The following is a 13,216-nucleotide window of genomic DNA, read 5'->3' as shown; positions in this document are numbered from 1 at the left end:
TTAAAATCTCCCAACCTGCAGGACGTTTGCAGGCACCACTTTTAAAGCAACCTGCCAGCACCACTGGAACCAAATTTGGGGAGGGAAGGATCATGCAGCAGCAGCAGCTGACATGTTTCAGCCTGGATTCTTCTCTGCTTCTGCAGCGTGGCGGAAACCAAGCAGCCCACCTCGCTCCCGGCTTCTCCTCCGACCTGCCTTCCACTCACCTTCCAGCTGCTGATGTCCTGGGAAGAGCAGGAGAGGCGCCCTCCACGCCTCCTCCCACGGGTCAACCAGAAGAGGCACTTCCTCTATTATTCCTCTATCCAAAGGGGGTAATGCTCCCCTTTGACCTTTTCATGGAGTGCTTCCTCCAGTTCCACAGGCTTTGTTTTTCCCAGCTGAGAACTCTTATTCTCTCTTTTGTCTGTCATCCACTGGGGTAGGAGAAGTTTGTGGTTTTCAGGATGAGGGGAAAAAAACCTGTGATTGCTGGCCAGATTTTCCTTTTTAATGCTGCTTCTGATTCTCACTTGTCCAAGATGGTTTCCTGGACGACATCTTTGTCTAAAAGATTCATATAATATCAATGGATGCACAAGATGTGAAATCAGCAAGGAAAAAAAAGCATAAATTATAATCAACAAGCAATCACGCCAAAGTATTAGATTTGCTTATAACATTATGATTCACTTTAAAGATATAAACTACAAGATCCAAGTTCAAATAACTGTACAATCATTAAAGTCTCTAATAACTTGAGTACAACAGGGTAGGTTCTGGCAGTCACTACTGCTGGTTCACTCATGGCTGCGCCACACACACGCATGAGGCACACTGCACCCACATGCGCAGTGCAATAAAAATTGCTCTGCGCATGCACAATAGCAAAAGCCAAGATGGTGCCGCCTATGGCGCCACCCGGAGAACCAGTTCAGGGGCGTGGCAGGCCTTGGTTGCTGCTGGTTCCAGCGACCCAGGCCGTCAAATCACTACCGGTTTGGCTAAACTGGTCCAAACTGGTAGGAACCCACCACTGGAGTATGGGTAGTTCTCGACTTACAACAGTTCATTTAGTGACTGTTCAAAGTTACAACGGCACTGAAAAAAGTGACTTACGATCACACTTTTGACCATTGCAGCATTCCATAGAGCCTCGGTGGCGCAGTGGTTAGAGTGCAGTACTGCAGGCTACTTCTGTTGCCTGCTGGCTGCCTGCAATTTGGCAGTTCAAATCCCACCAGGCTCAAGGTTGACTCAGCCTTCCATCCTTCCGAAGTCGGTAAAACGAGGACCAAGATTGTTGGGGGCAATAGGCTGATTCTGTAAAACCATTTAGAGAGGGGTGTAAAGCACTATAAAGCAGTATGTAAGTCTAAGTGCTATTGCTATCCCCATGGTCACATGATCAAAATTCAAATGCTTGGCAACTGACTCATAGTTACGACAGTTGCAGCATCCCATGGTCATGTGACCACCTTTTGCGACCAGGCAAAGTCAATGGCGAAGCCAAATTCACTTAACAGCCATGACTACTGACTTAACAACTGTGGCAAGAAAGTTCGTAAAATTGGTCAAAGTTCATTTAACAAGGGTTTCACTTAGCAACAGAAACGTTGGGCACAATTGTAGTCATAGGTTGAGGATTACGTGTATATCATAATTTTCTACCATTGTTATTATCAAAGACTACCGGAAATGCTGAGGATCAGACAGATACAGATGTATTCAGAGTGAAATATAGATACAAACATCTATTTGGGCATACCAGGGGTTGTGACTTTAAATATATACCTTTCACCCTGTCCTGGCTGATAAGGAGTCGAGCTCTGTAGCTCAATGGTTAACACATCTGCCTAAGAGGCAATAGAGCACAGGTTCGATTCCCAGCAAGGGTATGGCTAGCTGATGAGAGCTAAATAGCTTGAAATAGATCTATACTAGTCTCCCTTTATTTATTTATCAGCACAAATATAACAAAAAAAAATCTATAAATGTATACATGTCAAAAACCCATGTGTATTTCAGCCTGAAAAATGTCTCAAAAATCGTTGGGCTCAAATATTTTGGTCTAATATTGGGGAGGGGGCTTCAAAAGAGGAAATGGTGCCCAACGCTTCTGCCAGATCTAAAGTGCCAGTTTTAGCCATGAAACTCCTCATTGCCAAGGGGGGGAAAAAACACTTATACAAACTACAGGGAGTCACCCCTAACATGAAGGAGACATTTAAATCCCCCAACCAGCAGAAAATTGCAGACACAAGTTTTAAAGTGAGCAGAATTTATGACATTATATTTAGGGAGATGGGGAAAAAAAGCGTTGAGTAGATGTCCCAAAGGGGCTTTTTCAGGCAGCAACTTGAGCCAAAATGAGCCGAGGTGGCGCAGTGGTTAGGGTGCAGTACTGCAGGCCACTTTAGCTGACTGTGATCTGCAGTTCAGCGGTTCAAATCTCACCGGCTCAAGGTCGACTCAGCCTTCCATCCTTCCGAGGTGGGTGAAATGAGAACCCAGACTATGGGGGCAAGTTGCTGACTCAATTTGCTAAAAAAAAATTGTAAACCGCTTAGAGAGGGCTGAAAGCCCTATGAAGTGGTATATAAGTCTAATTCATAAATAAACTTTCATGTTTGTTTGTTTTTTTGAATGAAATGAAATTCTTCCATTCCCTACTATCCTGTCAGAGCTGAAGAAACTTCTTAGATGAGAAGCAAAACACCTTAAAAAAAAACAACAGAAAGTCCAGGTGCCTCCTGAAAAAGCACATTTGGGAAAACCATGAGAATCTCCACAGATATTTAGTAACTGGCAGGTTTTAGCCTACTTCCTTCTCTGCTTCTACACCATGGAGGAAACCAAACAGCCCAACTTGCTCCTGGCCCCTCCTCTAACCTGTTCTCAACTCACCTCCCAGCCACTGTCCTTGGAAAAGCAGGAAAACTGACCCCCATTCCTCCATCCTAAGGATCATCCAGAAGAGGAAGTTCCTCTTCTCTTCTGCTCCCTCCCCATAGCCTCTCTAGCAATACTCGATTGTTACAGCACCTTTCAGCTTAGTCGCTCCCCCTCTGGTTGAGTGTTATTACACAGCAACCAGGAATGTTATTGTTCTGTTTCCAGCTTTCTAGGCACAGTTTTTGTTGATGGTTTCGTGCATAGACTGGAGCTGAGCTTTTCTCAGTTTCGAGCCTTGAGGTTTTCAGCACTACCCCAAAGTGGCTCTACTACTTACTCCCCACAAAATCTACCCACTCAGCTGCTCCTGCAGCTGCAATCTTTCAAGATCCAGTCCAACATCTTTGCAACCGGCTCCCCATTATTCTCCTGATAATGGATCTTTTTTTTCTGTCCTTAAATCTGAGCTTCTCAAACTTTTCTTCTGAGGAAATTGTGTGTTTCTTGATTATAAACTAGTGGCTTCGCCAGAGGTGATATTCAATAGGTTCTGAGAGTTCTGAGAGAGTTCTGGAGAACCGGTAGTGGAAATTTTGAGTAGTTTGGAGAACCAGTAACCACCAACTCTGACTGGCTCCGCCCTCTTCTATTCTCTGCCTTCCAGGCAATCCGGAGGTAATGGGGATTTTGTAGTAACCTTCCCCTGCTATGCCCACAAAGCCATGGGTACAAAATTGGTAGTAAACATTTTTAAATAACACCACTGTTCCAGCCTGGTTCTAGGGACGAGCTCCTCCAGCTATGAGTTTGCCTTTTGCTTAATATTGTTTGATTTTATTAGTTATATAGTGTTTGTAGGTTTTGGAGTGTCAAATTTATATATTCCTACTACTGTTAAGAGATTACTTGTTGGGAAGTCCACTATTCCCTTCTTATCAGTTTCATTGTGTCTATTTTGAATGTTTATGTCATGGGATTCAGTTGCTATTCTTTTAATTCTGCTCCACACTTAATTCTTAAGTGTGGCATATATTGTTATTCCCCTCCTCGCTCTCATTCCCATTGCCCCTCTTTCTTGCCATCTGGTATTTTGATTGTATGTATAACACAAGCCCCAAAAGGGAAAAAATGAGTCCTCACAGAATGATAATCAAAAGAAACACACCTTTTGCAATGAACTTTTGCAGTAGCCAGTCAGTCATGAATTCTTCCAACATCTTCCATTCCTTCCCTCTGTGCTAATGACCCATTTTGTTCCCCAAAGATATAAGAATGTTGTAGCCACTAAGTGTTAAATTATTAAATTTTCTTTTCTTCCTTATCTCTAATACTGAAGCACATTTGACTAACTGAACAAAGCCAAAATTAAAGAGTTAATTTTTCAGCCATATTTTTATAGGGAGCTCAGAAATGAAATTCAAGCCTTCCCTACAGTCATCACCTTCTGCGTCACCTGGATTTTCTTGTGTGCAGTAAGGGAGGAATTTTGTGTGAAGCACCGTCCACACTCTGGACATTTGAAAGGTTTCTGCCTAGTGTGAATCCTACGGTGGCTCACCAGATGGGAATTGTGACTGAATCTTTTCCCACAATCCAGACATTCATTAGGTTTCTCTCCAGTGTGAGTCCTCTGGGGTATCACCAGGGTATAATTCTGAGAGAAACTTTTCCCACAGTCCAGACATTCATAGTGTTTCTCCCCTGTGTAAATCCTTCGATGTCACATGGATTTTCTTGTGTGCAGTAAGGGAGGAATTTTGTGTGAAGCACCGTCCACACTCTGGACATTTGAAAGGTTTCTCCCCAATATGTAAACTGACATGATTGATAAGTTTAGACCTAGTACTAAAACCTTTCCCACAATCCGGACACTCATGTGGCTTCTCCCCTGTGTGAGTCCTCTGGTGTATCACCAGTTCGGAATTCCGACTGAAACTTTTCCCACAATTAAGACATTCATAGGGTTTTTCTCCAGTGTGAGTTCTCTGATGTATCACCAGGGTATAATTCTGACTGAAACTTTTCCCACAGTCCAGACATTCATACGGTTTCTCCCCTGTGTGAATCCTTCGATGTATAACCAGCTCAGAATTCCGAGTGAAGTTTTTCCCACATTCCAGACACTTGTATGGTTTCTCCCCCGTGTGAGTCCTCTGGTGTATCACCAGGTGGGAATTCCGACGGAAACATTTCCTGCAATCTAGGCACTCATATGGTTTTTCTCCAGTGTGAGTCCTCTGGTGTATTACCAGATCATAATTCTGTCTGAAACATTTCCCACAATTTGGACACTCATATGGTTTCTCTCCTGTGTGTGTTCTCTGGTGTATCACCAGGTGAGAATTCCGACTGAAACTTTTCCCACAATCTGGACAGTCATATGGTTTCTCTCCAGTATGACTCCTCTGGTGTATCACCAGGTGGCAATTGTGCTTGAAGATTTTGCCACATTTCTGACACTCATACATTTTTTCTCTTACATGTTTCTTTTGATGTACAACAAGATTGGAATTTTGAATGAAACATTTCTCACAATATGGACTCTTATATGGTGCCTCCTGAGTGTGTTTCACCAGGTGGGAATCCCGAGTGAAATTTTCCCCACAATCTGAACACTTGTATAATTTTTCTTCAGTGTGAATCCTCTGGTGTATCACGACGTCAGAATTCTGACTGATTTTTTCCCTACAATCTGGACCGTCATATAGTTTATCCTTAGTGTGAGACATCTGGTGGTTCTCCAAGTGGCAATTCTGACTGACTATTTTACCACACTCCTGATCCTCACATGGTTTCTCTCCTATTTGTGTTCTCTGATGTAACACCAAATCAGAATTGTGACGGAAACTTTTCCCAGAATTGGGACATTCATACAGTTTCTCCCCAGTGTGAGTCCTCTTGTGTATCACTAGGTTTGAACTGTGACTGAAACATTGTACACAGCTGGGGCACTTATATGGTTTCTCTCCTGTGTGAGTCCTCTGATGTACCACCAGGTCAGACTTGTGATTGAAACTTTTCCCACAATCTGGGCATTCATATGGTTTCTCCCCTGTGTGTGTCCTGTGGTGGCTCACCAGATGGGAATTCTGACTGAAACTTTTCCCACAATCCAAACATTCATATGGTTTTTCCCCAGTGTGAATCCTTTGGTGTATCACCAGGGCATAATTCTGACTGAAACCTTTCCCACAATCTGGACACTTGTATGGTTTCTCCCCAGTGTGAGTCCTCTTGTGTATCACCAGGTTGGAACTGTGACTGAAACCTTTGCCACAGTCTGTACACTCATATGGTTTCTCTCCTGTGTGTGTCCTTTGATGTACCACCAGATCGGAATTGTGACTGAAACTTTTCCCACAATCCGGGCATTCATAGAGTTTCTCCCCAGTGTGAATCCTATGGTGGCTCACCAGATGGGAATTTTGACTGAATTTTTTCCCACACTCCAGACACTCATATGGTTTCTCCCCAGTGTGAGTCCTCTGGTGTATCCTTAGGGTGGCCTGCTTTCTGAAGCTTTTGCCACAGTGATGGCACTGGGCAGACTTTTCTCCAGTTTGGACCCTCTCATGCATAATCAGCTTTGATCTGAAATTTTTGCAGGGGTGTTTCCATCACTTACATTTTTGGATTCCCAAGGTCCGAAATATTTGTGATCCCTTCTTCGATGGTGCTTTTATTCAAGCTACTCTTTCTTCCTTCACATGATGAGGCTTGCATGACTGTCTGCCTTATGGGCCTATCCAAGTGACCTCTTCCATTCCAGATTTCCAGATTATTTGGGATTTGGAAATGATCCTCACCTTGACCTTTTCATGGAGTGTTTCAGTGAGTTTCACAGACTCAATTATTTCCAGCTGAAAATTCTCTTTCTGTTATTCTCTCTTTTGTCTCTCCCCTGTCTTGGGGAGGAGAAGAATTTTGTGGTTTTTCCGGAGGAAGTGGGGGGAAAACTTTGATTGCTGGCCAGATTTGTTTTCCTTTTTAATGGTGCTTCTGATTCTCACTTGCTCAGGTGGTCTTCTGGACATCCTCTTCATCTAAAAGAGTCACATAAAGTGGTGACTTTAATTATTGTATATAAAAAGCTGCGCAAGATGTGAAAACAGCAAGAATACTGTATTTTTTAGAATTTGAGACGCACCTTCTCCCCCCCCCCCAAAGAGAGTGTGAAAATCTGGGTGCGTCTTATACACTTTTTGGGCTCTGATATCCTGTCCCCGCACATCCCATTTTTCACAAAACTGGACTTGCAGGGAGGTGTTTTTTGCCCATTCCCCCCCCCCCCAAGCAGCACTCTACAAGCCTCCCAAAGTCTATGCATGCCCTATGTGTCTGCAAAATTTAAAGCAGCAGTTTTGTTCATGAAATGCCTTAGTTTCCAAGAAAACAAGATGTACAGAAAAATAACAAGGAGTGAACCCTAAGATGAAGACTTTTTAAATTTCCCAACCAGCTGAAAATTGCAGACACCAGTTTTAACTTTGCAGCACTAGGAGAATAAAAATTGGGGAAGGAAGTGCTGTATTTTTCGGAGTTTAAGATGCACCTAGATTTTGAAAAGGCAAATTAAAAAAAAGTTTTTGCAATCTGCAAACCTCCAAAAAATGGAGGGAATTAATAAAAAAGGGCACAAACAGCCTTTAGGAGGCTTGCAGAGTGCTCCTGGGGGTGCACCCCCCCAAATGAGCAAAAAAATGGCCCATTTTTCACAAAAATTGGCTTGTTTTTGTAAAAAAAAAAAAAAAAGACCATGCATAGCCAACTAGATATGGTTTCAGCCTAGCTGCTTCTCTGCTCTGCGTCTCCACTGCACTGTGGAGCAAACCACATAGCCCTTCTTGCTCCCAGCCTGTTCCCAGCCTTGATCTTTCCTCAGTTCTAGCTACTGCGTGGACTCTAGAAAGAGAACAAGATATAAGACCAACCGCATGGCACACTCTGCCATACATCAACAACATTTCAGAATGCTGTAGAACGCAGCTTCCGAGGTGCCCACTGTTTGCCCAGAGGCTACCGTATGAGGACAAATTATATGTTGTAAAGATCGCTTGGAGGTGGGAGATACTTCCAATGCAATCTACCAGATCCCCTGCATGGATTGCCCCTGTGACTATGTAGGACAGACAGGGAGGAAGCTGAACACCAAATTGTAAGAACACAAGCGAGTGGTCAGACAAGGAGACCCGAACTGATTTGTTGCAGAAAATGACAGGCTTAGACTTCTCAGGATGCAGGAGAAGTTTATTGGCAGCCAGGTCCATAAAGCTAGCCCATGGCTAGTATTGCAAGTTCTGAACAACATTCATTATTGAAACACGCATTCTCATACATTCTCAAAGGCAGCGTAACACGGAACCACTTAACTAATTTCTTATTGGTTACTTTGAGGAAAAAGCCTTATAAGTAGATATTGTCTGTCTTCTCCTTTTGTCTTGGGCCATAGGTACTGATTATGTCTCCCTAAGCGAAATTTACTTGAACCTTGTGGTTTTGGACTTTTGACATAAGGACATGTACTGGAACATTTTATGGTTGAAGGCTGATGACATTTCCCTGTCTTTTCACAAGCAAGCTTTTTATCTGTCCCTTATGCCACGTCTTCTTTTTATATTTTAATCCACATTTTATTTTGCTTTAGATTGGTAGCTTCACCCTGCAATGATCAAGGGCAGAGATTCACTTTTGTCACTACTAAGGTTGTTGGGTGAGCAGGCACAAAAACAGCCAGGGAAGTGATTGAAGCCTTTGAGAAAAGGGGCGTTTGTCAGTCAACAGGACTGCTGATTTACCATCAGCCTATCAAGTACTTAGAAGGTAAAGGGCTGGGCAGCACAAGCAAAACGACAGCCTACTACTCAAAAACCAGCACAATCAACATCTAAAATGCCTACTTCCACACCAAATGGATTTCCAGAAGCAAAAAAAAAATGCAGAACCAGGAACACAACTCAGGTGACTCTTAGGGCGCAGATAAACTTCCAAGGGCTTCAAGGACCCTCTAAAAGCAAATGACCTGCTGTCTGCAAGGAATATAAATCCTTCCATTCCCCATCATCCTGTCAGAGCTAAAGAAGCTTCTTGAATGAGAAGCAAAACATCTTCAATAAGAAAAAAAACCCCAAGAAAGTCCAGTTGACTCCTGGATTTCCAGAGGAAAAAAATTGCAGAATCAGGAACACAACTCAGGTGATCCTGAGGACAGAGATAAACCTCCAACTGCTCCAAGGACCCTCTAAAGCAGTGATGGCGAACCTATGACACGCATGTCAGTGCTGACACGCGTAGCCATTTGGGGTGACACGCACAGGATTTCATGCGATTCATCCTCGGCTCCTGCACGGCCGCCAAGGATGAAAGAATCTGTGCTGGAGGAATGGGGGGGGGAGTGATCTCCCCCGCCCACACTCACTTACTGTATCGCCGCCGCCCCTTTCTGAGCGCAGGGGCTGCTGGTAAGGCGTGCGTGCCGTACGCACACACGTCATCAGCGCGGCGAGGGAGGACCCGCAGGAGAGGAGCACGGGAACAGTGCGCGCCTCTCTCCAGTCAGGCCGGCACAGAGAGTCTTATGTTTTTGTCGAAGTGACACACAACGCGAGTTATGCTCGATTTTTTGCCGATTTTTGACACACCACGCCAAAAAGGTTGCCCATCACTGCTCTAAAGCTATGATGGCGAACCTATGGCACCTGGAGCCATTTCTTAGGGCACGCGAGGCATTGCCCTTATAGCGCGCTGGCCAGCTGATTTTAGCTTTTCTTTTCCTTCTGTGGAGGCTTCCCTGAAGCTCCGGAGGGCGCACAAACCGGAAGTTCAGGAACTAACTTCCGGTTTGCAAATTGGGGTGTTTTTTTCCCTCCCTACCAGGCTTCAGGAAGATAGTTACACTCCATAGAACCAAGTTATTAGTAACAGCTTTATTAGACTGAGCTTCTGTAGGGCTTAATGGAAGAGAGGGAGATAATATTTTAGCAATGGGGAGGTTTTGGAAATGAGGCTGAAGATGTAAGCGGAGCAGCTGGAGGTTTAGTTTACATCTGCAGTCAGACGTAACTGCTCAGCGTGTTCGTTCGCGCAGGAGCTTTCCACAGGGCGCGAACCATCTGAGTGGAAGGTTTCCCCTCTCCTTAACCTGGAGGAGGAAAGCTGAATTTTCCGCTGATTGCCGTGCTGAGTGTGGCGAGCGGTGGCGTTGGGTGTGTGTGTGGAGGTTGAGCTTTGCAATATGCCACGAAATGGAGCTCTACAACGTTTAGGGGGCTGTTGAGCTTTGCAGCATGGAGTGGAAGGTGGGAGGGGGGGGCTTTGCAGACTAGACTGGCAGGGCCGGGGGGGGGGGGGAAGGAGAAGAGGCGAGGGGGTGGAATTTGTAGGCGGCAGAAGAGAGTGCGCGCAAAAGCTCCTTTAGGAATACGGAATTTGGCTCAGATCGCTGGAGCCAATCCTGCTAATCCTGCTGCCTGGAAAGCAAGTTCTTTGGAACAAGAATCATACGGTTCTCAGCACAGCCATTTCGACTTGGCATGGGGTTGTTGTGGCCACTTGTGACTGTCTCATCCTCAGCTCAGATTTACTCCGCGTTATCCCAGAAGAACTTCGTGATGGAGGGGATGGGGTTCCACTGCTTGTCATCGTTAATATTTTCCCGCCGTCAGGGAGGTGAGATCAAGTTAAGCTCCTCAATGCAGGGGCAGTGTCCCGACGCCCCAGCTTTCCGAAATTCCTCTGCTCCCTTCCATTCAAATAAGTACATCTGGCAGCTTTCGCCCTATTTACACCCGCTCCCCGAGTTTTCCGCTCCCAAGAGACACAGGGGCAGGCAGGCGGAGAGGGGGCGATTGGCGTGTGTGTGTGTGAGAGAGTCCTGCCAAAGAAGCTGCTGCTACCGCTACCTGTATTGCTACTATTACTGAGGCTGCCGGACTGCCCGCAGTTCTCCTTCCTCCTCTCACAGGCAGTCAGCCACCATGCACTAAAGAAGCTGACGGCGCCGGGGGAGAATTCACCAGCTGGGCATGCAAAACAAGGTGCCCCGTGCAATCGCCCCCTCTCTGCCTGCCTGCCCCTTTGCAACCCCATGCCAAGTCGAAATGGCTGTGCTGAGAACATTACGATTTTTGTTCCAAAGAACTTGTTTTCCAGGCAGCAGGAAAGCGATCTGAGCCAAATTCCGTATTTCTTGCTTGCATTTACTTTTAATTTTATTTGTCTCCAAATGCATATATACATACACCCCCCACCCCCGCCATCTCCCTTCTCTCTTTCTCTTGCTTTCTCTCTTCCTTGAAGCCTCCGGACGGCGAAAAATGGCCCTACGGGCAACCCGGAAGACCCCCCCCCCCTTTTGGCACGCGATGGAAAAAAGGTTTACCATCTCTGCTCTAAAGGGTGCAAATGTCCAGCTGTCTGCAAGGAATATAAATCCTTCCATTCCCCATCATCCTGTCAGAGCTAAAGAAGCTTCTTGAATGAGAAACGAAACGTCTTCAACAAGAAACAAAAAACCAAGAAAGTCCAGTTGCCTCCTGAAGAAAACACCTTTGGGACAACCATGCCTTGGATGGCTGAGAATCTCTGCAGACTTGGAGGAAGGATTTTAAGGGGATCGGTAGAGCCGATCACAGAAGCAGCAATCAAGCAGCGGGGCAGCATCGTGCACGGAGCAGAAAACCTTGGAAGCAAAAACCGGGGATTCCGATGGGGAGAGGGCGCAGCTGGCAAAAAAAACCCTCTTTGCTCCCTCCCCCCAGGAATCCCCCCGTCCCCTTCCCTCACCTGGGGATCCCCTCTTCTCCTCCACCTGAGCACCCCCCTCCCTCGCTCGGGGTCCAGCTGCCCCGCTTGCCAGCGTTTTTGCTCACCTGGCCACCCTCCCCGCGAGGGGATCTCCGCAGTCCTGGCGTAGCAAACGGCGGGAGACGGGGGTGGGTGGAGGAAGAAGCGGGAGGGGGCAGGAAACTAGGATCCCATCCCCCCCCCTTTGCCCCTTTTCTGCCTCCTCTCTAGGCGCAAAGGAAAAAAAACTCTCTGCCTTTAACCCCTTCGCTGAAGGCCGGGCGGGGAAGGGGCGGGACCGAGCAATCCCAAAATCCCCAGACCGGCAGGGGATTTTAAAGGCAGGATCGGCCGCGTCACCCAGAGGGAAAAGCCGAAGGCTCAAAGCTAGCACCGAGGGAGAAAGGGAAAGTTGCATCTACTTGTCTGCATCTACAGGGGGAAATTAGGAATTCAAAGCTCTTGAATATAGAATGGGATAAGGATAGAATAGAAATTAAGATTAGGAATTGGGAATAGAATAGGAATGAATAGAAATCGGAATAGAAATAGAGAACTAGAAATTGAATAGAATAGGAGAATAGAATAGAAAAGCTGAGACTGTCCCACAGATGTGATAGGACTACAACGCCCATCACCTTTTGGTCCTGCCATTGCTGACTGGAATGCTGGGATTCATTCAATATCTATACAGTATATCAGGAAGAGTCTGGGAGCAGCTTTTCTGTCTTACAAATGAGGAAGTGACTGTCCACATACAGTAAAGGAAAATAATAAACTTTCCAAAGAAACATTTCATGCGGTTGTAAGAGATATGCACAAGGCACATATAATGCCACCATAATTGTTTGACACATTTTTTCTTAAAGTATAAGAAATGTTTAATGTAGTAAAATGTATGCAAGAGAAGCAAAAAATGGTCAGAAAAACAATAAAAGAATTGGAAAGAATTTTGCTTTATGCCGTTCTATCAAATAATTGTCATCACACATTCCTATTTGGGAACCAGAATAAAACATTTCTTGAAAACAGATTGATAGGCTTGAAGTTCATTCCTGAGAGAATTCCAGACCGGCATTTCCCTTCCGCTCACTCAAAATAACATCATCTTATTTGCAAGAGTCTTTGAAGTGTCTGAAGATATAAGTGTTAACACACTAAAAGATCCCTTTATGGAAAGTGAAAATTATAAACAGGAAGCGGAGTTATTCAGAACAATTCTGTGACTGAGGCCAGACATGCAATACTGAAGTGTTAGCATCGCTTGATACTGCTTTGGTGAGACCATATTTGAATACTGTGTCCAGGTTTGGTCACATAATACAAAAAGGTGTTGAGACTCTAGAACCGTGATGGTGAACCTATGGTACACGTGCCACACGGAGCTATTTGTTAGGGCACGCAAGGCGTTGGCCTGTCAGCTACAACGTCCATGCGAGCGCTGGCAAACTGACTTCAGCTTTCATTTTTGTCCATTTTTCGCCTTCAGGAGGCTTCCCTGAAGCCTCTGGAGGAAGAAAAACAGCCCTATAGGAAACCCTTAAGTCCGTTCCTGAAC

The 13,216-nt window shown here is 45.3% G+C and overlaps 2 protein-coding genes across 5 annotated transcripts in view; both read right to left on the bottom strand.

Annotated features, from left to right (window-relative positions):
* Nucleotides 1–4,549, bottom strand: part of LOC106553836 (uncharacterized) — a 14,532-nt gene extending 9,983 nt beyond the window's left edge. Inside the window, exons 1-2 of one of the 3 annotated variants that reach the window (XM_087711731.1) lie at nucleotides 4,043–4,549; nucleotides 1,102–1,305 (exon numbers count right to left, since the gene is read on the bottom strand). The gene's annotated coding sequence lies outside the window, so the exon portion shown is untranslated. Of the gene's footprint in view, nucleotides 1–1,101; nucleotides 3,426–4,042 lie in introns of those variants that run through there. The other 2 variants (XM_087711733.1, XM_087711732.1) reach the window with 2 other exon arrangements.
* Nucleotides 4,255–11,875, bottom strand: LOC148047695 (uncharacterized). Of its 2 annotated transcripts, XM_087711643.1 has the most exons (3): nucleotides 11,745–11,875; nucleotides 4,602–6,920; nucleotides 4,255–4,330 (listed from the first exon to the last, which is right to left on the bottom strand). In XM_087711643.1, exons 2-3 carry the CDS (start codon nucleotides 6,453–6,455, stop codon nucleotides 4,295–4,297), a joined length of 1,890 nt encoding a protein of 629 aa, XP_087567769.1. In that variant the 5' UTR covers nucleotides 6,456–6,920; nucleotides 11,745–11,875; the 3' UTR covers nucleotides 4,255–4,294. The 2 variants fall into 2 exon arrangements, with proteins under 2 accessions (XP_087567769.1, XP_087567768.1); XM_087711642.1 differs by having other exon boundaries at nucleotides 4,255–6,920.
* Between the last annotated feature and the right edge of the window lie 1,341 nt (nucleotides 11,876–13,216).

Source organism: Thamnophis sirtalis, unplaced genomic scaffold, assembly GCF_051295495.1.
Source record: "Thamnophis sirtalis isolate CommonGarterSnake01/CBP01778 unplaced genomic scaffold, rThaSir2_p1.2 scaffold_3, whole genome shotgun sequence".
Taxonomy (NCBI): Eukaryota; Metazoa; Chordata; class Lepidosauria; order Squamata; family Natricidae; genus Thamnophis; species Thamnophis sirtalis.
Note: the sequence above shows the minus strand (reverse complement) of the source record. Positions and strands in the feature narration are given on the sequence as shown.